The sequence below is a fragment of the Piliocolobus tephrosceles genome, chromosome 2 (assembly GCF_002776525.5).
Source record: "Piliocolobus tephrosceles isolate RC106 chromosome 2, ASM277652v3, whole genome shotgun sequence".
Classification (NCBI taxonomy): domain Eukaryota; kingdom Metazoa; phylum Chordata; class Mammalia; order Primates; family Cercopithecidae; genus Piliocolobus; species Piliocolobus tephrosceles.
In genome coordinates, this window is record NC_045435.1 from 157,341,184 (window position 1) to 157,365,516 (window position 24,333).

Here is a 24,333-nt window from a genome sequence, read left to right on the forward strand (position 1 = left end):
TATTATGCTTATCTCAAGGACAGGTGGTCCATTTGTGTCAATAATAGTGCTCTTTCAAAGGCTGTTGGTAATCTGTTGATTGTGCAAGGTTGAATTGTTTCTTCCTTTCACAAAGACAGGTTAGCCTGATGGCACCTGCAGTAAAGAAAGGGGAGAAGTTAAAGAACAGGCCAGGGCCCTGTTCATTGCCTCAGTCTTCCAGGATATTTTGAGGGCTTAGCACTGGGAATATGGAGCGATACCCAACACAGTCCCAGCCTGTAGGATTGGGTTCATGTGGGAGATGGATTTGTATTTTAGAAAACTCATATGAGCAAGGGAATTAAGGAGAATGACTGGGAGAGTTACTTGGAGAGTAAAGAGAGTTCAATGATGAAACAGAAGGGGAGGCTGAATAGAAGAGCTGTGAAGGAGATAGGAGACGAATTTGGGGGTTAACCTCCTATGATGAGGAGCAAAACAAGACAAAATGGAGAGGGCAGAGTCTAGATTGCTTCCTAGGCATGTGGTACTGGGTGATCGAGGTATCATTCTCAGATGGAGGTGAGACTGCATCAGGGCTGCAGAGGTCAAGGTGGTGCATCCCAGGTATTTATCAGGAGGCATCCAGCAGGCAGCAGAATATACAAGTCTGGGCTTCTGGGGAGAGGTCAAGTTGATGATGCACTCCGTGGTGGTTGAAGCTTTGTATGTGGATGAGATCACCTAGGATAAAAAGTGAGATGAAAACGAAGTGGATTTCACTGGTCCCAGATGTTACTGAATAAAATAGTGTTCCATAATTCCAGTGTTGTGAAGCTAAATGCATGGAATTATTTTTCTTGTTGAAATGAACTAATAAATAAGTCAAAATTTAATTTCCTGTCCTCAAGGAGCTCACAGCCTGGTAGCAGAAACCAGAGTCACACACATGAAGCAATTAAATAATATTTCAAAACAGTATATTATCAAATGCTAAATTGTGTGGAATAAACTCAATCATACTTTATGCATTCAGAAACATGGTCGATAAATCTAAGCCAGGGAAAGGATTATGGAGGAAATAAGACCGTAGCCACCTAAAGGAAGGAGCTGCAAAGAGAATCCCGCCCTGCCATGTACCCACCGCCTGATTTTGGTCCTGGTATTGAATGTCTCTGGGCCTCACTTTGCCCATTTGTCAATAAAACATCATGACCAACATGGTCTAGAATGACTTCCAAGCCACATCTGCCTTTCTCTGGCTTAGTTCAGATGGGATGTGGGTGAGGTAAAAGAAGGGCATCAGGGTCAGTCAGAACGTCAGCGACAACCTCGAGGGGCAGAAATGGGCATGGGCTCTGTTGTCCAGCTATGAGAAGATATGGCCCTGCTTTGGGCCCTTGACATCTCTTGCCCTGTCTGTTGTCTCCATGTTCTGTCCAGGCCGTGAGGTAATGCCAGCCCTAGTGCATTGGTCATGGGAATGCAAGAGACAGGCCAGATGGGGGGATATGGATTGTTCTGGAATAAATGGCACATTGTGGTGATGACATGGGTGTGTTGAACTTGGGGAGCACTTTTGGCCTTTTGACTACCCGACTGACCTCCAGGTTGGAAAATCTAGTGGTCCTGGAATGGGGTCCTGAGCCCAAGATTCTGATGCTGTCTTTGGACCCCACCCTGATACTCCTCAGGCCCTCATTATCAGTCATAGGGATGCTTCCTTGGTCACCTAGCCCCTCTAGATGTCACCTTTGCCTCAACTTAGGCATCATTCATAACACGTTTGATTGAATGAGTGATTGGCACTTGGGATACAGGGATAAAGGGATAAGAAGGTCATCCAAGGTACAGAGGATAGAATGAGCAGGGGCATGAAGTCACCATTAACAAGCTACGTGTGGATAATGGAGACCGTGCCAGCATTGTTGGAATATTGAGGTGTGGATTGGACCAGATAACAGAGGGGTTTTATTTTAAAGCCATATTAAGGTATTATTTACCTGCAATAAATTCACTAACTTTAAGTGTATTAAAATTTTAATCAATTCAGTAATTTTTTTGTAAACTTACAGAATTTGTAACCCATCACCACAATCTCATTTTAGAACATTTTTATCGCTCCTAAAAATATTCTTTATGCCAGTTTGTAGTCACTCCCCATTTCCCTCTCTGGCACCAGGCAAATACTAACTTACCTCTGTGTCTGTGGATTTGCCTCTTCTGAACATTTCATATATATAATCACACAGTATGTGGTCTTTTGAGACATACAGTTTTCTTCACTTAGCATAATGTTTTAGAGGTTCATCATGTTGCCGTACATGCTAGTACTTCATTCCTTTTTGTTTTGGAATAGTATTCCATTGTATGGGCACATCACATGTTGTTTATGCACTCACCACTTGACAGCAAAGGGTCTTAGGTGATATATTGAAGAGTCCAGCTGAGTCCAGTTCAAGAAAGGAGAACAACAGTCAGATTGGTGAGAAGTTCAAGTTCAATTAACGGTTTCTCTTTCCACTAGGACTATGCTCCCGCAGGTCTTACTCAGCAAATTCTGGGAAGGCTGCTGTATTGTCCAAAGGCTAGTGGTCCACCTGTAGGTTTTCTGGATGTGAATAAAGCTCTGGAGGTGGCGGTGGCTGCAGTTGATAACTCTGTGTGTACCTAATTTCATGTAGATAAAAGTCTATCTGATAAATTATCCTTGAAGTGGAATTGCTGGGTCAAAGGGTGTATGTAGTCATAATTTTTATAAATAAAACCAAAATTTCCATAGAAGTTGTACAAATTTGCTACTCTTCCATTTGTGTGTCAGAATTCTTATCTCCCATGTCCCCTCCAACACAGTGTGCTATCACATTTTTGTTCTTTGACATCCCCCAAAAAGTATCATAATATGGCTAGTTAATAACTCACACTTTATGAAGAGTGAGATTTAGCATCTTTTCAAATATTTAAGAGCTATATTTGTGTCTTTTTTAGTGAACAGTTTGTTGATACCCTTTGCCCAATTTTCTATCTTGTCATTGACATATGGATTCTCTTTATATTAGGGGATATTAACACTCTATCTGTGGTAAGTGACAAATAATTTTTTTTTCTATCAGGTTTTCTTTCTCCCCCCTTTTAAATTTGCTTATGGCTATTTCTGTCATGCCAGTTTTTAAAATTGTATAGAGATGAATTTATCAATATGTTTGTTTATGGCTTCTGAGTTTCATATCACAATTAGTATACAAAAATTTTCCCCATGGTTTCTTTTAGTATCTTTGTAGTTTCATTTTTAATGTTTAAATCTTGGATTCACCAGAAATTTATTCTGGAGTAAGGTATAAGTATGGAACAAAAGTTATGTGGTTTTTTTTTCCCCCCAGATGGACACCTAATTATCATTACAATTTTAAAAATGATTTACCTTCTTCATATTGATTTCAGTTTTGGCCCACACTTGAAGTACTGAGAGAAGCTGCTGAACTGATTTCTAAAAGATTTCACCAGTTTATACTTCCATCAATAGGCTTGGTCAGTGCCCTTTTTCCCACTTTCTTACCAAGACTTGACATTTTATCTTTTTAATTTTTTGCAAATCTGATAAGTAAATCATGGTGTTTTGCTGTTGTTTTAATAGGAGGAGATAATTACAGGAAGGAATACAAGAAGCAATATGTCAAATGCCTAGAAGTGGAGGCTAAGAAGCAGCCATTGAATGGAGATCTTTAGGAAATTGACTTTGGGGCAGGCAGTGCAAATACAATACCAGAACTAGAACCAGCACAGGCTTTGGGTAAAAGAAATTTGGCCCTGAATAGGAAATTGGGCATCTACAGTGTAGTACATGCAAGACTGGTAAAATTCCCCCTTTTTTTAAATCAAGAGAGAGGGAAGAGGTGAGGAATCATCATTCCTAAGGATCTGGGAAGCCCAAAGCCTGGATGGCGAGGTAGGACTGATGCCTGAGTGTTCAGGGGACACATGGCCCCTTGAGTCTGTGGCTCAGTGAAGGTCTAGGGATTCTCCCCTAAAGCATCTTTCCAGTTTTTGCTGGTGTGTTCCAACCTACCATCTCTTGCCTGGATACCCACAATGACCTGCAGTTGTCCTGCCCACTCGGACTGCCCTTCAAACCAGTCTCTATAGTGTATCAGAGAGAGTTTTTAAAAGCTCAACTCTGATCGCCTGTGTTTTTTCTCCCTAAATCATCAGTGACTTCTAGTTTCACTCAGGATGAAACTCAAAGTTCTCAACTGCATTCATCTTCCTCTCAGTCCTGTTCCTGCCACCCCCAACTTCTTATGGCTGTCTGTCACACACCCTTCATTCCTCAATGGCACCAGGCCGCTTTTCCTACCATGAGGCCTTTGTACCTGCCTTTGCTGGGCCCAGAGGCTCTGCTCCTACTTTGCTCCCAGAAGGTGCACACTTCTCCTGGCTAACTTCTGTCTACCTGTCCCTCTCAGCTTGGAGGGTGATGTTGTTTGGATGTTTGTCCCCTCCCAATCTCATATTAAAGCATGATCTCCAATGTTGGAGGTGTCATCTAGCAGGAGATGTTTGGATCATGGTAGGGGATCCCTCATGAATGGCTTGATGCCCTCCTTGTGGTAATGAGTGAGTCTCACTCTATTAGTTCACACAGGAGCTGGGGGTTTAAAAGAACCTGGCGTCTCTCTTGCTCCCTCTCTCACCATGTGACACGCCTGCTTCTCCTTTACCTTCCTCCATGATTGGAAACTTTCTGAGGCCTCACCAGGAGTAAATTGTGGTGCCATGCTTCTTGTACAGGCTGCAGAACTATAAGCCAGATAAGCCTCTTTTCGTTATAAATTACCCAGCCTCAGGTATTCCTTTATAGCAACACAAAATGGACTCATACAGAGGGTCTTTCCTGACAATCTTCTGTATATCCGTTGCACCCCCTTGCATGGCTTCCTGTAATTTTCCTTCGCAGCAGTTAACACAAATGTAATTATTTGGTTATTTTAATAACCATTTTCTAATTTCTGTTTCTCTCACTAGATTATAAGCTTCTTATTGTTATATCCCCAGTGGCTAATGGGATGCCTGGCACAAACCTAACATTCAGTAGACATTTTTTTCCTTGATGAATGAATGAGGTATAAATATAAAGCAATGAGACTGATTCCAAATGTTGTAAATGAATGATGTTTGTCTCTCTGTGTTGGGAATGGCATTCTACCCTCATCCCCATTAACCAACATCTCCTCTTTCTTTGACGCACCCAGTTCTAATTACCACTTGCTGTGGAAAGTATGTGTACCTCCTGAAACCCACTCTGATCACTTATTTCTTCAACCCCTGCAGAGCTTTCCTTGACAGAAGAAGAATGAAAGAGGCAAAGAAATTAATGGGAAGCTCTATGATGGCCTTTTCCCAACAACAGGGAGTTATCTTCCTTTCTCTCAATTTCCTTCTACTCTTTCCCTTTGAATATGCAGCTGAATTTCCTCTAATTTGCTTTGATCACTCCCTTAGGAGCTGTCGTGGAATCAGTCAGATCTGTAGAATTTTACAACTCGGGATCATCCAGTGTGATTTCTCATTTTACAGATGAGAAAACTGAGGCCCAGAGAGGTTAATGTTTGAAACAATGACTTCTGCTGGGTCGTATAATACCAATCAGTGTCATTTTCTAAGATAAATTTTCTCAATATCCCAGCTCCATGAGAGTAGGAATCGTCATGCTGCTTGCTTTATTTTATTTCTTTTTTTGAGATAGAGTCTTGCTCGGTCACCCAGGCTGGAGTACAGTGGTGCGAGCATGGCTTACTGCAGCCTTGACCTCCTGGGCTCAAGCGATCCTCTCACTTTCGCCTCCTGAATAGCTGGTTCTACAAGCACAAGCCACCAATCTTGGTTAATTTTTTATTTTTATTTTTGTAGAGATGGGGTCTCTCTGTGTTGCTGGCCTTGAGTCCTGGGCTCAAGCCATTCTCCCACCTCACCCTTCCAAAGTGCTAGAATCATAGGCATAAGCCACTGTACCTGGCCTCATTTTGCTTATTTAAATATCTCCTGGTGGTGACTGTCTCAGTGGTAAGGTGAAGCCCATAGGATGGGCTTCTATCCTACTCCCACAGCAGAGCTCCATTAGTCCTGGGTGGGTCAAGAACTCTGGCTGTGACCAGACCGCCACTCTAAATGGGGCCACACGCTTCACATTGACAGAGGGGTCCCATGTGTGTACTGAGACCCAACAGGAATAATGGGTCATGAGACCTGTTGTGTTTCAACAATTGCAGAACGGTAAAAAAAAAAAAAAAAAAAAAAGAAAAGAAAAGAAAACTCCTTTCCTCAAAAGTCATGTAGGGTCAACTGAGAAAATATTGTTTTATAACAGCCATGGAAAGAGAGGGAGGTCTAAAAATTTGATCTGAAACATTGTCAGTGACTTCTTCCTGGCTGAAAAAAAATAGGCAAGCAGAACATAACTTTAATAAACACATTTGATAGAACAAAACACAGTGTTCAAGAAGACAGAAAAAGTGGTTCTTTTACATCTAGATAATCAATAAGAAATTAAGCAAAGTCCAGGTGAGGCTCGACAGTGTGAATTTATACTCCATGCAGGCCACAGAGGTGAGATCTCTCTTCCAGGTTGGCCACATGGTGGGACCTGGGCACAGGGAGATCCATATGCTGGGCACAAGGCAGGCTGTGAAGGAGCTATGTGGACTGTGGATGCACCACTCCAGGGATGCCCTGTAGCCCCCTCAGGGCTCACTGACTCCTGGGGGAGGTAGGTGCACCAGGGTCACTGTGCACAGGTTCTTACCTGTTGTGTGGAGGATGTACTAATATGCTATAATATGCTATCTAATTCAGCCAGGGGATTTTCCAGAGCTGGAGTAACTTAGGTAAAGAAGAACAAAAAGTCATCCTAGGTAGAAAGCACAGCATAAAAACAGGCTTGGAACTGGGAAACAGAGTTGCGAGTTTGGGGATGTTAGTCCCTGGCATCGCAGAAGGTGAAGTGGAGTGCGGGGAGATGCTGGTGGGTTATGAATGGTGTGATTGGAGGTCAAGTGAAAGGTGGAGTGCTGGGTAATATTTGGCTTGGAGCTGAGACTATCCAGGGTAGCGAATCATGATGGCCTGTGTGTCCCAGAACTGCTGCAGGGATACTGGCAGGAGCTGATCTGTTAGTGAGGGACTGGCAGGACTTCAAGTTGGTGAGAGAACTGGCACTCTAGGAGTCCTGGGAGAGGCTGAGGGCCAGGAGGACCCTGGATTGACTGCAGTTTAGGTGCCTTGGTGGCAGAGGCCCGGACAGTGGGAGTGACCATGAGTGAGGTCACTTTACAGACCTGGGCATGCAGGGCCAGCTCTCAATGTGCCCATTTCCCCACCTCTCCACACTATGCCTGTTTTTTGGTTTCCTTCACACAAGTTTAGAGGACAGTCTTGCTTCTATCCACCTGCCTCCACAGGGGCCTTTACTCTTTTCAAGGAGCAATTGCTGTATATTTTCCATGCACACATAATTGGCTTTTAGCTCCGTTAATGAAGAATTCTAGTCTATATATTTAAAGTCCACCAAGGTAAATAATAAGCAATTAGCACAGTATTCAAAGATACTGGTATGATTTGGTTACCTTGATCACCACTGCTAAATAGTCAAGGATCCTAATTCATTTTCACTTTAGAAAGTTTAATTTCTTTTCTCTATTTTTTTTTTTATTCTAGGCAAACAGAATATAAGTTTAAATTTATTCCTGGAAATATTCTCAGTTCTTGAGACCAGGATCTGGAGAGCTACCAGATGTGGGCAGCTTCTTCCTTAACTCCTTTTCTCCAAGCACAAGGAAGAAAGAATGATCCAGCAACTCTTCTTTGACCCCTGCCCTAGAGAGCTCAGTTAAGGGAGCCATGCCTTTAAAGACCCCTCCTGACTCCCCTCCAACCTTCACTGCGTGTTATTGAAGTAATCTTCTAGAAGTTCTTAGGTGATTTTATTTGAGCATTCAAAGTATTTTCTACTAGCTTCTCTTGTAATTTCTTTTAGCCATATAAGTAAGGGTGAGTTGCCTGATGTCTTTTCATCTGTAAATCGGGGATAATAATACCTAGTTCTGAAAGTTGTTGGGAATAGTGAAAGACATCACTTAACACATGTGTTGTTCTTCTCTTTTATTCCAATCTGCAAGGCTGCTATAAATGGGAGCTCATTTTTCTAATGTGAATCATGATTGTCTTTCCCTTAGGAAAGTTTCATTATTCACTACAGTAACACCCTCCAACATTTTCCTCCATCATAGCCTTGCTTGAAATTTGCACACAGTAGAGCTTCATTTGCTTCATTAGGGGTTCTTCTTAGCAGCCTTCACTTTTACCAGTTTTATAGTCTAGGTCTTTGTGTTAGTCCACTCTTGCATTGCTGTAAAGAAACACCTGAGCTGAGTAATTTATAAAGAAAAGAGGTTTAACTTGTTCGTAGTTCTGCAGGCTGAACATGAAGCATAGTGCCAGCATCTACTTCTGCTGAGGGCCTCAGGAAGCTTCCACTCATGGCAGGCCAGGGGAGCCAGCATGTCACATGGTGAGAGATGAAGCAAGAGAGAGAGAAGGGGGAGCTCCTAGATTCTTTTAAACAGCCAGATGTCACTCATCACCAAAGGGATGGTGCTAAACCATTCATGAAGGATCTGCCTCCATGATCAAATCACCTCCCACCAGGCCCCACCTCCAACATTGGGAATCACATTTCAACATGAGATTTGGAGGGGAGAAACATCCAAACCATATCAGTCTTTCAAAGAGATAGATGTTATTGAAAAAAAGTTTATGAGAATCTAAGTTTGTTGAGAAACCCTGAGAAGCTTTAAATTCATGTGCTTTTCAGAGACATAAAGGAATTTCACCACAATAAAGAAATTAGGTTCAAAGATGGGGATTTCCAAAGTGTGGGTGTCAAGTAATTGGACCTCTAATCCACAGATTGGCTTTCAGAGCAGGGACTGTGGAAGTGAGGAAGAAAGTCCCTGCCATCACATAAACTGAAAGCTGCGTGTTGTCCCCATGGATGTAATAAGCCAGTCACAGAATGAGCATTATGGGTTAGGCAAGGGACAGCTTTCTTGAATGAAGTGTGTTATATTTTGGGATGGGCTGCAAAGAAATATGAAGTTTTCTTATAAGATTTTTAAAATCAAGTTGCGCTTAGATGTGTTCATTTCTCAAGTCAATGTGCTGAACTGGTGAGCTCTTAAGGCCCCTTAGCCCCAGGATTCTGCTCTGCTATGCCTATTTTTGTATTCTCACTCTCTATTTTGTGTTTTTGCATGTGTGTACCTGTGGCCTGCTATGTACAGTGGGAAGAAGTCAGTGGCTATGATGAAAACCTGAACACCATCCGCACCTACCAGGTGTGCAATGTCTTCGAGCCCAACCAGAACAATTGGCTGCTCACCACCTTCATCAACCGGCGGGGGGCCCATCGCATCTACACAGAGATGCGCTTCACTGTGAGAGACTGCAGCAGCCTCCCTAATGTCCCAGGATCCTGCAAGGAGACCTTCAACTTGTATTACTATGAGACTGACTCTGTCATTGCCACCAAGAAGTCGGCCTTCTGGTCTGAGGCCCCCTACCTCAAAGTAGACACCATTGCTGCAGATGAGAGCTTCTCCCAGGTGGACTTTGGGGGAAGGCTGATGAAGGTAAACACAGAAGTCAGGAGCTTTGGGCCTCTTACTCGGAATGGTTTTTACCTCGCTTTTCAGGATTATGGAGCCTGTATGTCTCTTCTTTCTGTCCGTGTTTTCTTCAAAAAATGTCCCAGCATTGTGCAAAATTTTGCAGTGTTTCCAGAGACCATGACGGGGGCAGAGAGCACATCTCTGGTGATTGCTCGGGGCACATGCATCCCCAACGCAGAGGAAGTGGACGTGCCCATCAAACTCTACTGCAACGGGGATGGGGAATGGATGGTGCCCATTGGGCGATGCACCTGCAAGCCTGGCTATGAGCCTGAGAACAGCGTGGCATGCAAGGGTAAGCTTTGGAGCCTCTGCTTCCTGCCCACCTATGGCAGGGCCAGATCTGCAAGATTTCTCCACCAATAATTCTGGGTCATACAAGAACAGAAAAGAGTCTAATGGCTTATTATAAAGTTCTGAGGACTCCCATTCCTAGTGCTAGGCCTGATGATTTTCCAATCATGTCCAACCAGATTGTCCATATTTATTATTCATGGTGAGAGGAAGAGATGAGGAGAATTTCAAACAGTGGAAAATAACTTAATAACTAGTGCATAATATTTAGTGTTGAAGTGTTGAATTTATCTCTCTCTCTTCTCTCTCTCTCTGTCTCTGTCTCTCTCTCTTACACATACACACACACACACACACACACACACACACACACACACACACCCCTATATCCTGCATCCAGCCCTAAGCTCTGTGGCTGGAGACTTTGGAATTTGGGTTGCCATGGACAATTCACTCAAGGGTAATTGAGAAGTGACTGAATTTGGAAAATATTTTAGTTCATTTCAGTCCAACTCCCACAGCACTCAACTTGGTACTGAATCCATGTAGCTCATTAACTCAAAGCCCTCTGGCTTGGCTGTCTTTCTCTAGGGGCTCATTGCCAGGCCCTGGAAGGAGATGAAACTACTGGAATGGGCATGTATTGTATTAACTTTTGCTTCTAAATGACACAGAGTGATGCAAACTTTGCAGTTTGAGAGTGTCAGGATACTATGTGCTCATATTAGCCATCACTAGCACTAGCCCTAGAAAGCCCATATTCAACATGTGGCAATAAATGTGCTGAACTGGCTGCAGGCTCAGTCTGCTCTGGGAGTGAATAGAAGGATCTGGAGGCCCCACAGCTTATGCATTGTCTAAGTGCATGGAAGCTGAACGTGGGGGGAATCCAGGGTTGAGGAAGAGAAGACTGCTTTCCCTTATTAAATGTTGCTTCAAAGGTCCTGATTCTTTTACAAGGAAGCCTTCCTATATGGATCTCAGAAATGACCACCTTAACCTTAATGAACCCCCCAGGGTTGCCCTTAGTCCTTTGGGGCTTGGAGGCTGCATTAGCAACTTATTCTCTATTGTGAGCCTCCTGCCCACTTCCCTCTCTGATGTCACCCCCACCCTGCCTGAGCACCAGACCAGCCTATGCCAGTTTACTTCCCCTCTTACCTTGCTTCCCAGACACCTGCAGGTGAAGTGCCAAGCACAGGCTTGTTAGTACCAGCAGCTCTGCAATCCTTTGGACTCAGCTAATTGCCTGGGCCAGAACACTCACACAGCCTTTCTGAGGCCTGCTGAGAGCAGGGAGCTGCACCTTTGTGTCTTTATTGGATTTCTTGGTCCTGGTACCCATGATGGATGGTGTGGAAACAGAGGAGAGAGAGTGCCAGATCCCAGATCCAGTGATGAATCAACGTTGACAGTTTTAAAACCATCCCAGCCTGGTCCCACAGTCCTCCTCTTTGTGCCATTGATTGGGATGGGTCACTATCTTTGCCATTTGTCTGGGTCTAAGTGGGGCCCAAGGCACCAGGCTGAGTGTATTAAAGGCACAGGTGCAGCAGCTATCCGGCATGCTCGCAGAAGTGCATGGTGGGTGATTTCTCTGGTTTTCAGAGGGCTGCCACACCACACTTGTTGGCTGGGGCACTCTCATTTTTCTCATTACATCCTGAGCAGAATGGCAGGAACCAGAGCTAGCATTATTGGTTCTGACTTAATTGGGTCTCTGGGAACAGGCTTTCATTTCTTTGGGCTAATTGGAACTTTTCTTTTTTAGAGGGTTCTGCTGTCCATGTAGTTTGTCAGTTACCTCCTGTGGCTGTCCTGAGAGGGCCTGTGAGGACAAATATGTAAATCCAAATTGTTTCTTTCCATTTCTCCTTCCCAGTCTCAATCCCCTCCTGAGTTTTGTTGGACATTTCTAATCTCTAGCTATTGTGAACATGGCTTGACTTTACAAACTACTTATTGCAAACTCATTGGAGGGTAGAGGAAATGGGGAACCCATGGCGCCATCACTTGGCCACTTCAGAGGCACAGGAAGCCACATTTCTGAGAGTGGAGAGTGGCATCATGGGTCTTATGGCCCAGCATCCTGGCCAAGGTCAGTGCTCTGGAAGGGAAGAGAAGGGCCTCTTGCCCTTGTCTCAAGAACTTTCAGTTGAATCCCCTGAAATCTTTGCCCTTAACTCTGCTGGTAACTGGACTCTGATGGCTGGCAAGGGGACCTTCAGTCAAAAATAGTGATCTTGGGAAGACTCTGCACTCTTTGGTGGGGAGTGGGGTACTTGTTACTGGTCTCCATGGTGTGTCTTCAGGGAAAGGCTTTCCACTCATTTTTGGTGCTCATGGAGTGCTGCCAGATGGACACGGTGGCCATTCACAATGGTTTTGGTGTAGCCCACTTAGCACAATCATCATGAGGGCAGAAGCAGGGAGAATGGTGGATAACAGAGAATTGCAGTTGAGACACAGTGAGCCTTCAACAGCTAGCTCTCTACCAACACAGCCCTGAGAATTGGTGTCCTGTGAGCCTGGCTGGGCCAAATGCTGATGGTTCTATGATTCATACAGCTGTGCTGATTTGATACATCTTTTCTGCATATGTGAAACTGGGACTTTGTAGGGTGGCAGAAAGAATAATCCCTCTGCTTCTGGTTCCATGCTATTTTTCCTGGAAGAGCAGACTTTCATTATGGCCAGGGAACCGTATTTTCTTGGCTTTCACTTTGCTTCTGCGAAACAGTCTCCTGTCAAAGTCATGGTGACCAGTCGCTTGGCTGTGCAGAGGCACCTGGAGACCAATTAGACAGCACAGCCAGCAAAGAGTGATCCTGGCCTAGAGCTGTTTCTGTTGTGAAGAGCGTGGGTGGTGAGAAGAGAACAGGTGAGAGGGGAGTAGGAGAAGCCATGGGGAGAACTTGTGCATTAGAATGTGTGGCAAGCGGCTCATGCATTTTCCAGAGGGCTCCTTGGCCTAAGGCCTGTTCCTGACATCCTTTCTGTACACACAGGCTGGTCCCATCAGGCAGAGTCACATCAGCCTTTTGACCTCATCTCACTAGTGACTCTGACCTCATCATGCATTTGTCTTTATAAAATTGTTAATTACTAGGAAAATGGCCCATCTGCCCCAATTTCAAGTTGTGCTCATAGTGTAGCGGATTAATGAGAAATCATAGCTTTGTCCTCACTTCTCTCCTCTTCCCTGCTGAGGTTGGTGGCTAAGTCTATTCTCTGTGTAGGTCCCATGCAGCCCGGTTCTTCCTGTGCCAGGGAGGCCGAGTTGACTTTCAGCAGACCCTCTCTCTCTCTCTCTGCTGTGTAGCCTAAAATATTGCCTTAGCTGAAGTTGGACTGCAGGGAGGATAGGGAGGAGACTGGGGCTGTTAGAAGGAACCTGGCAGGGGCAGGCTCCTTATCTATGTGCTAGAAGCTTGGGGCCTGCAGTACCCCATAAGGATGTCCATGGAGGTGTCTCAGAAATAGGCAGAGAAGATATGACTGTTTTATCTTCTGTGACAGTCCCTGAGTGGCCGGATCCTAGGTGGAGCACTGTGCCTGTGTGCCCATGGATCCGTTCTTCCCCTGAGTGCTACCTGAGGGCTTGGCTTTCCCTCCCAGGGCATAGCCCTTGGAGTTTCCAGAAGAAGCTGCTTCATTAGGCTGCCTCTTTAGCCACACTGGGGACTCAGAAAATGACAATGCTATGCATAATTCTCCCTGCCATCCTCTCTTGCCTCTGCCCCTGCCCCAGGTTGACCTTAGCTTGCTATTACAGAGGGCACACGCCAACTTATGGTGCCTAGGCCTTCATTGTCTGGGGCTGTCATGCACAGGAGGTGCAGGTGGATGAAAGAGGAAGGGGGTATGCTTGGGCAGAAGAGACCTAACCTAGAGATAGAGGCTGGTTTTAGTCTTGGCTCTGCTGAGAACTTGCTGTGTGGTTTTAGGTAAGTCCCTTTCCATTGACAGTCATATCTTCTCTGCCTATTTCTCAGAGTGTGCAAAAATGGATATGAGAATATTTTCTAAGCCATGCCATGCTACATGTTGCTAGGTGTCATTGTCCTTAAGCTCTGAATCATCCTTATTAAGAAAATAAGATTCTGGGATGAAGATGGCATGGGACTCCCCTGTCCAGAGACACAGGTCAGCAGGAATCCTGAATTCCCAGTCATCACCTTCCTGCACCTGCCCAGGCCCAGCTCCATGACCACCAAGCAGTGACAAGTGAAAACAGCAAAAAGAAATAAGCCACTGTTCCTCAACTGATCAAAGGGCCAGTTAACACATGTTTGAATGGTGTGGCTCACGTGGCCTGCCTTGAGGCAGGTGGTCTAGGCAGGTGGTCTTTGTGAAATGAAGGACCAAGTGGAGAGAGAAGACTCTCTAAGCCCGAGAGAGCCATGGTCTTCAGAACCAGCAATTTTTGACCCCAGGGCAGGCATGAGAACCCTGAGAAAGGTTTTACAAAGTCACATCCCCAGTTGCCTCCTTCTGAGATGGTGATAAGTCTTGTGTACAGCCCAAACATGGGAATTTTAAAAAATCCAAGAACCCCAGCTCTAAGCAGCCGACAGGACCATCTATGTGGCTAGTGTCCAGAAGAAAGGGACGCCAGGGTAGGTCACTGAAGATATTCTTGGGTTTCTGGGATTTGTAGACAGGATGAACCTGGGTGCCTGAGGGGATGAAGAAGGAGTCGGGGAGATAGAACTGCAGGAGCAGGCTGACAGCTGGGTAAACCAAGAGCAAGGCCTACAGGCCACCAGGAGGAAGGTATCCAGAGCATCACTACCCCTTGAGTAAAGGCTGGGGGCTGGGAAAGGCCATACAGGGCAGCCCTGAACAACCCAGAGTATCAACATGATGGCACAGCTAATAAAGCCCGAAAAGGGCTCTTGGCAGGGAAAAGAGGGGCAGATGCTGAGGACTGACTGTCTGGGTGTTACAGAAACAAATTTCCCTGCAGCTAGCCAGCACCACCTGGGTCCCTAGGTACTGTCTTAAGAATGCCAAGGGTGCCACTACTGGTCCCAGCAGCATGGTCAAACCTGCAGGACTCCTATTTTCTGCTCAGTCCTACAGATTAGGGCTGGGAATGAGGATGCATGACTTCATCTTGGAATCTGTGTGGGTTTTCTAGAGGGCTCTCAGATCGCCTATGACCATTCTGACTCTGGACATTGGTGGGGCCTTTACAACTCTAACAGAAGAACAGAACAGCTCTCGATGTGCCTGTCTTCCCATTTAGTGTCTCTCCGCAAGTTATGGCTGGTGATCCCACCTGCACTGCCTTAGGTTCTCCTCTCGTCAGACGCTTGCTTGCCCTCTCCCTGAAGGTCTCCCCTCCTTCCTAGCTGCTGCTTCACTCCTCCCCCTTCTCCAAGTGGGGACTTTTTTCTTTAGTTAAAAAACCTACATGTAAATTCCTTCATGCCTGGAAACCTAAGGGACATTTTGAACCTTTCAACAGTTTCTGCACCTTTGTCAGCTTGAGCAGCTGAGATGAGCCACTTTATAAGCCTGGGGGAGTTGAGATGAAAATTTTGCAGGATTTGAAAGTGGAAAAAATATGTCTAATTTAGCTCTTCTTGGAAAAAGAGGTTTTCAGGGCCTGTTTCCATCTCCCTTAGGGTTGCTGGTCCCAGCTCCAGGCTCCCTCTGCCTCCTAATCCTGAGCTGCTGAAAGAGAAGATGAAGAACACGAAGGAGTGTGTGTGTGTGTGTGTGTGTGTGTGTGGTGTGTGAGGCCTCAGTGCTGGAAGCCACATTTGAGGGTACCTCTGCTCTCTCGGTCTCATGAGTGGTTGGCTGGTGAGTGAGGGGGAAACCACAGCCCAGACAGCCTCCTCTGAAGCCCCAGGGAGACCGGCTCTGTTCAGGGCCAGGGGAGGCCAGGGTCATTAACACCGCAGCCCTGTAACATGAGCTTCATAATAGGATTTCCCAACAGGCTATTTCATTTAGAAACCTCTCGGGCCTCCTCTGCTCCCCGTGGTGGCCCTACCCAGCGACCCCCAGAGAGGAATCAGATGTAACTGGCTGTCTGTAATCGACTGTGACACCGGCATGAGCAACAGCACAGGGAGCTGGAAAGATGCCCCTCTGCAGCATGGACTCTAGGATCCCGGGTCCTGGAGATGGCAGAGGATGCCAAGCGGGAGTTTCAGTTCCAAACCCCCTTGTACTCTGCAGCATCAGCGTTTCTGCCTTTGAGACACAGGGCTAGAAGCATCCAAATTCCACTGGTGTTGAGCAAATAATCATGAATCTTCCAGGCCAATGTTAGAGCTACTGATCACGATTTGGCAGCGTCCCATGCATGAGAGCTGCCCTAGGTGGATTTTGTTTGAACTTGGTCATCCACGACTTAATATTTATGTATTATCAAAGATGATGACAGAGACATCATATGGTTATTACTGAGGGGGGGTGGGTAGTGGGAACATCGCCACATCAGGAGTCCAATAGGGGCCCTAATGCCACCATTTTCATCACCAGCATCTGCCCATGAAAACCTCTGGGGTCTGAAACTGCTGGAGTGAGTGGTGTGGGGATGCTGAGAGACTGCCTCATTTATCCACAGAGAGGGGTCTGCCAGGGAGCATTTTTGGGCACCAGTCTAGAAAGCCATGGCTAGTTAATGTTAGCATTGGGATTAGGACTCAGGTCTAGGGAGGACACTGTCTATCTCCACTTCTGAGACTAGATTTTGCTAAAAATAGCCATCCTTTAAAGCACACCATGTATTTTCATGAATATCGAACTTCTCTCAAGTGTCTCTCACAAATGACTCTCTCTTGTGTTTTTATACCTTATTTCTTCTGGGAATTCTGGAGGTTCTACAGTTACACATTTCTGCACTGTCCCTCTGCACAGGACTCCATGTCCACTATCACCATCTCCTTTTCAATCCCACTAGGGGCAGCTCCATCTCTTCAGAGAGCTCTGACATGTTAAGCTGCTTGTGAACCATCCAGATAGTACACAGCCCCTCAGAGGGCGATCTCAGGCTCACCAGGGAAGAAAAGACTCTGAGGTTTTGTGCTTACAGGAAAGGGCAGAGGGAAGGAAGGGAGCTGCAGACTGAGGGATTGTGTGTCTCTTATTTGTATCAAGGACCCGGCATGGGCCTGTGAGGGCTGTATCCTAGCTGAGTCAGGGCTGTTGTCAGACTTATCCTTTGCTTTTGGTCCCCATCTCTCGCTGTGGTTGGACAGTCCCTTTCTGCAGAATTTAAGCACAAACATCTGCACAATTTTTTCTTTTCTTTTTGCATGGATGGAGACTCACCACTTTTCAGTTTGAAACATGGAGATGAAAAATTATACTGAATCCAAGCCTGCCTACAGTGTAGTCTTTTGGTTCTGAGCCCTAAGGAGCTCTGGGAGCCTGAGTTCTGTTTCCACTGCTTTTGGCCATTGATGAGTTGCGTTGACAGGGCCTTAAGACCTGGGTCTCAGGTCTCCCTCAGTGCAGTAGGGTGAAGAAGACTGGAAAGAGCCACTTCAGGGGTGTTGCAAATGGAGAAGGAATGCACCTCAAACACTGACAAACCACCCAGGAACAAGCCTTATTTTGCCAACAGGGCTTTGACAGGCATGTTGAGAGAAGTGCAACCTTGTCTTTCCCTAAGAGAAGGGTCTCTGGCTATAAATGTTCAGTCTAAACAAAGAGGTTGAGTGCTCTGGCAATGCTATTCAACCCCCATTTTTGTTTCAAGGGCCAGTTAGTAATACTGAGCCGGCAAAGTCTGGGGAGATGTGATTTAGTCCAGAAGAGTATGGCTGGGTCTGTTTTGGGTCCCAGAAGCCATCCCTAAGACAGATAGTATCTCATCTTCCTATGTACCCACCTAGCCTGCTGCAGGATGAGTCTGTGAAGCTGTAGGTATGCTGGACTCATCCTCTTGTGTATGCATGGCCAGGGAGGCCAGGAAGAAATGAGCTAATTACAATAGAGCCCTGGAGACGTTGGTGAGAAGGAGGCATTGTTGAGAACCTCAGGAAGCCTCCTGGAATCACTGGGCGTACATTTGGGCCAGCAAGGCCAAACCCAGCCCTAATGAGTCTTTTCATTGAGGGCAGGACCTAGTTTATTAGAAAGGCTGCAGAAGGAAACAGGCATTTTGGTTTCTGGCTTTTCCCTGGCCTCTATCTGGAGTAGCCTACTCACCTTCAGGGTCTCTGCATCAGCACACATTCCTGGTCAGAGCTGGAGTCACTGGGTCTTAGGGTATGGTCCTTGGGGCCCACTCTGATCATCTCCTTGCAGGTCTCGGCAGTTCTGGCCTTCTCCTTCCTCATTCAAATTGGATTCCACTCTTTAGGTCATGCGGGTTAGATAGTCCCATGTCTTTTCTTTCTTCAGCTACTTATTGGGCACCAGCTGGTACTGGGCCCTATATGCTTATATATGAGATTCAGCAGTTTTTCTTCCAGGAATGTGCTGCATTCTTAGCTCTTAGAAAGTGTTTGCAACGTCCAGAGGATGCTGGGGCTGCAAGTGGTGCTGTTGCCCTGGAGAACCTGATGAAGCATGGCTACATCTGGCTAGATAAAGCCTTGAAGGACAGCGAGTCAAGCACACCCCATGACACTTAACTTTGCTCTTCCACAGTGGTCCTCAGCCTAATTTTAGACACTTCTAGGGATGGAGCACCCGCACTTCCCAAGGAAGCCTGGTTAATATCTGAACCTTTCTTCCTTAGGGTGGAACTTTTATATAAATCTCCACTCATGCAATTTGCCTTTTTTTGTTGTTAGTAAAAACATTTTGAACAGGTAATATATATGAAAGGTCAGTTTCCCTCCATTCTGGTTGTCACCAGGCTCTCTCATTGTCAATTTCTAATATTCTCTTGCAGAGAGTCGATGGATTTTGCACACTTTTCCCCCTTGTGTAGGGGCACACTACAGGGGACTTTGCACCTAGTTTCCCCACATCTCTTCTCAGTTAACACTGAAGTTTAACAGTAGTTTGGTTGTATTACATATAGATCTGCCTTATTCTTTCCCATGAGTGTTATTATTTCATTACATGAATATATTTTACTTAATTGGTCATTTATATATGTTTAGATTATTTTCTCTCTTTTACTATTTCTGAACAATGTTGCAACAGATATCCTTGTGCATTAATCTTTGCACCTGTATGTGAGTATATCTGTGAGAAAAATTAATTAATTTATTCAATGAATATTTATTGAGGATTTTCTATGTGCCAAGCACTTTCCTAAGCACTAAGAATGCCGTAAATTCTCAGAAGTAAAACTGCTGAATAAGAGTGTATCAATTTTTAATTTTGATAGATATTCCCAAACTGTCCTCCTTCCCCAAAAGATATTTTCTACCAATTTTTGTTCACACCAGCAGTGTTTGAGAATTCCTGTTCCCTGTACCTTTGCCAAGATAATAAAATATCAATCATTTTTATCTTTGCCGATCTGAGAGGTGAAAAATGGCATCCCATTGTTGTTTCCATTTGCATTTGACATTGCAAAGTTCCATAAAATGCCCTGTTCAAGAACTGAGACTCAAGCATTCCAACAGAATACATTAAGTTGGGTGTGTTTGTGTGCTGCAGGCAGTTTGGGGCATGGTCTGCCCTTCACTCTCTTCTGTCCCATTCCCTTCAACCCTGCATCATCCTCTGTATGTACTCTTTGTCCATCTCTAGTATCAGGACATTTTGACACATGCCTCCCACCGATTTTGGCACTTCCCAAGCTGTGATAGGTGAAATGTCTGCAGATGGGACAGGACAAGTGCAGGTGCTTGAGGCTGGAAGACCACCCCATTCTCATAGTCCAGTCTCAGGAAGGCCGACTCTTCCTGGTTTGCTAAGAAACACACCTTGCTTTTCCCATCCATCTTCTCCTGCCCCTGGGCCTGTTTCGGGGCTTCCTGCTCTGCCCCGTGCATCTCTCAGCTCTCACCTTTTGGCCCTTCACCCCACATCCTTTCCTTTAACTTTTCCAGCTTACCTCTGGGGCCCCTAGCCTCAGCTCACCATGTTGACACCTCCATGGCCACGCCTTCCTAGATCACCAGCCCTCTGCCCTCCCCTCCTCCCGCCTCCTTTTCATTTCTTCAGCCTTCACCAGACCTGCTGTCCCTTCCCCAGCAGCCCCAAATCAGTCTCATCCCCTTCCCTGACCAGGTGTCCTACCCTCTACTGGAGCATACACCTTCCCACTCTGCTACTCTGCTGAAGCCCAGGCCTTGTCTCTGCCAGGGGTGTTGGCTCAGCTCTGGGCTGTTGCTTGCTGCAGCTATGTGTATGTCTGTTTGGTTTTTGTCCTCCTGCTCTGTGGCAGCTCTTTCTGTCTGGGGCCATGCACTCCCTACCTCTCATACTTACCTCAGTTTCCCTTTCCCCTCCCTTCCCCTCCTCTCCCTTCTTAGACTTTCTCTTGCTCCTTCCTTCCTTCCTTCCTTCCTTCCTTCCTTCCTTCCTTCCTTCCTCCCTCCCTCCCTCCCTTCCTTCCTTCCTTCTTTAGTACTTTTCTTCTAAAATAAATATATTCACGTTAAAAAGTGAGTTAATTTAAAGAAAAATAATAAATAATAATACATTTAAAACTTGCTACATATAAGTGTGGCAAAAAGGAATAAAGATAATAGGCAAACGACTGATACTTGAAAAGAATGTTGATGCCCAGTTTACCTGGGCTAGGAGAGCAGCTTATGCACTCTTTAGTATAACCCCACATTCCACTGCCACACCCTAGTGATGGTTATATGATAGTTATAACCTGGATATGGAGCACACTTCTGGATTGGCTTCCATCTTGTGTCGAAATGCTGACACAGTGTGACTGTCATTTATAAAGCACTGACTGTGTGCTAGATGCTCTGACATATTTTTTTCTGCATTATCTCTTAAATCCTCACAGAGCTTTATGAGGTACATGTGATTATTAGCCTCACTTTTCCATTGAAGATACTGAGGCACAGAGAAGCTAAGTAATTTTCTCAAGATCATACGACACAGGACTCTGAGGCCCTGCTGGTAACCACTGTTCTCTATGCCTCCCAAGCTAGAGAAGAGCCAAGATTCACTTAGGGGTAGATTTCTGATTTTTGATGGGAGTTGCCATCAGTGTTCCATTTGGACTAAGGTGTAAGCCTTCACTAACATGCACAAAGAGAAGTCATCAGAGTTTGATCTGCATTTGGGGACTTCATGGATAGTGTTCATTTCTCATTGGTAAGGGATGAGCCGGGAAGTTCATGGAGTGATCATATTCACTGGTGAGAGTGAACTGAAGTCACTGTCACTGCACCTGTCACCTGCGTCATCATGCCCAGCTCACATTCCCATTCCTCTTCTCCCTAAGCTTCTCAGGGGCAGTGGCCATGCCTGATGCATCTCTGAATTCCTACTTGCTCTGTGCCATCTGTTAAATGAAAACAGAACACAACACATTGAAAACAAAATTTGTGGAAGGAGAATGCTAGCTGAGAAGGGAGAGTCTTTGCATTAGGATGTATAAGAAAACATCCCAGCAGCATTGAGTAGAGGGAGCTCCAAAGAAACCGGGGAGGAATCAGGCACAAGACTTGCACTTGTGGAGGTGATGATGGCAGAACCAGATGGAGGCAGTAACCAGTGATGGCAGAGGCCTTGTCTGTCTGTTGTCCAATATAGTGACACATTGTGCACAAACATACAGAACAAAAACAACAGAATGGTCGCAAGCCCATACGTTATGAAACTCTTTCACTAAAAGTTGGTGATAATGTCTCAGTTTGACAGAGGACATAAGGTCAGTGCAACGTGTGTATTTCAAGTGGAAAATGACAATCTGCTCTTTGCACAAGATGGATAGAGCTTCTCATTGAAATTGTATGGAATATGCAAGAACTCTGCCAAATCATGAACTTGGCAAAAATGTGCCTGTTCTGGGAATTAGGCAATTTCAGGGCTTCCATTTGGTTTCTGGGTCTGTCACACACATGCCCACATGGATCTGAATGTGGAGGCCCTTGTGACTTCAGGCTTTGCTTTGCTTTTTCTCACTGGCTCTGTTTGTCTTTTCCCTCTTCATCTTTGGTCAAATTTGTCTATTCTGTTTTCTCTTCTTTTCCTCCATTTATTCTGTTCTCTTGTCTGTCTTCTCGTTAGACTTGATTCGAAAAGAGGGAAAAGAAACATGCGTTTCTTTGGTAGACTCTTAATGAGTGAATGGCTATTTCCGTTCATTGTTTTTATTTTGTCTCTAGGAGTCTGTCTTGATGTGAATTGCAATTTTAAAAATGAACTCTTTTAATAGTAAAATACAGGAAATGAATGATTATCATTGAATCGATAGCAGATATCACAAGTGATTTTGTCATCAAAATAATTAATAATCACATTTTGACAATAAGATCAGTAATTAAAAAGAACAGTAGCTTTAAAAAATTTTAAAGTGTCTTTGTAGGATGCCTTCCTTCTTTCTTCTCATTATTTTTCTGAAGCATTCTTTGCTTTCTTCACCTTCTTCAGCCCCATTCTTGATTACTTTTGGCTTATGAGAATTGTTTCAAGCTCCCTTTTCTTCTAACATAGTTTGAATCTTTCATTCCAGATACTCATTAAGAACCAGTAGCCAAAGCTGTTCATTGTTGAATTTTACATACCCGATGAGAGTGACTGCTTCCACCTTACAGGGTGACATTGCTCCTTCCCCTGCTCTACCTACCCTGCCTATCTCTGCCTACCTACCCTGCCCACTGCTCTAAGAATTCCCTCTAGGGCCAGGCGAGGTGGCTCACGCCTGTAGTTCCAGCACTTTGGGAGGCCGTGGTAGGAGGATTGCTTCAGCCCCGGAGTTCGAGGCTGAAGTGAGATATGGTAGTGCCACTGCACTCCTGCCTGGGTGACAGAGTGAGACCCTGTCTCTAAAAAAATAAAAGAGAATTTCCTCTACTAAAGACAGCTATTTTGGAGAGTGTTTTATCTGTGGAGGTTGCTTTTCTCAGTCATTTTGTCTCTGACCCCCATCAAGTGGTCAACTACCTTTCTGCCTGCCTCTAGAGAGAGCCTAAATTCAAGTTAACCATGTCTAAGCAGTGCAACAGCCCTCCCACCACCACTTCCACCTTGAGCACTTTCTGCAGCCCTGGGGGCTACCGAGTGACTGCTCAGAAAGCTGATAGCCTCAGTGCACACGTCACACTGACTTGGACATCCACACAACCACTTCTTTGGGAGGCAGAAGTGCCTGCACCTGTGCATCCCAGAGCTTGGTGGCCTTGACTCTCTGATCTGCTTCCCCAGTGGCCACGCCTCTTCAGGTCTTTTCCCGCCTCCTGCCTTCCCTGCCTGTAGCTGTTCACTGGCCCTTCCTTTCGGGCCACAAAGGGCTCTGTAGAAAGAAGCTGTGTGCTGTTTGCCAACACCGCGCTGGGTACACAGAGGGGCGAGGGAGAGGCCATCTGCTCACTCCTTTCACACAGACCTTTGCTTTCTCCTTTTCACTCTCCTCCTTCTCTCTGTCTTTGAATGAGAATACAAAAATTTTTAAAAAGCAGTTGCTAATTAGAGCAAGAGAATGAGAGTGAGCCTGGAAGAGAGACACAACAGAGAGGCCAGCGCCCGTGCAAATCAGCCGGCTTTTAAGAGCCAGTGAGGAAAGAGACAAGGAGGGGGCCTTGACAGGGCTTGGGAAGGATATTTTGACAAAATAAGCAACAAAGCTTCTTCAGAATGGCAAAGAGGGCTTTGTCTTAACCTCCTATCATAAAAGGGGAGGAAACAAGAAATGACAGAGAGTTTCTTGTGAACTCCCACTGCCAGCCTCCACCTACCCTGGCTCTTCTTGTCTTTTTCACTCCCTCAGTAGCCCAGTAAACAATAGTCTCTATTTAGGGACATTTAAGTGTATCCTTTTATTGATAATTTTTGTTCTGGCTGATAGAGAGTGAGCAATTGGTGGCTTCTCTTCCCAGGCAGGCCTGGCTTCCCCAGGCGGGGAGCTTGCCCTTGCAGGAACTGCTAAGTCACCAGGAAGTCCCAGCTTGGAAAATATGTCCCAACAAGTCAAAACTTTCTTTCAGGATTTTGCCCCCATCACTGTACCCTATTCTTGGTTCACCTAGTGATTTCTTTTCCCATCTGCATTCCTGCCATTCTCTTTGCCCAGAGCAGCCCTGATATTTGGTGCTGAAGTGCCTTCCCCGTGCAAGGCCAGGGGAATGGCAGTCAGTGTTAGAATAGGGCCCCACTCTGGCCCTGAGTTCTGAAAACCTACTCATGCTCAAGAAGGTTCTGGCCACCACAGCGACCAGGGATGGGGGCACCTGCATGGCAGCTCTGCCATGGCTTAGAATAGAACTGCCTTGTCCTTTATTCAGCCAGCCTCACTCTA

At 45.5% G+C, this 24,333-nt stretch overlaps 1 protein-coding gene across 1 annotated transcript in view; it reads left to right on the forward strand.

The window, feature by feature from the left end:
- The window catches only part of EPHB1 (EPH receptor B1), a 459,890-nt gene that overhangs the window by 145,733 nt on the left and 289,824 nt on the right, over positions 1 to 24,333 (forward strand). The window contains exon 3 of the mRNA XM_023187903.2: positions 9,297 to 9,978. Within this exon, the coding sequence (XP_023043671.1) occupies positions 9,297 to 9,978 (682 nt within the window). The remainder of the gene's footprint in view (positions 1 to 9,296; positions 9,979 to 24,333) is intronic.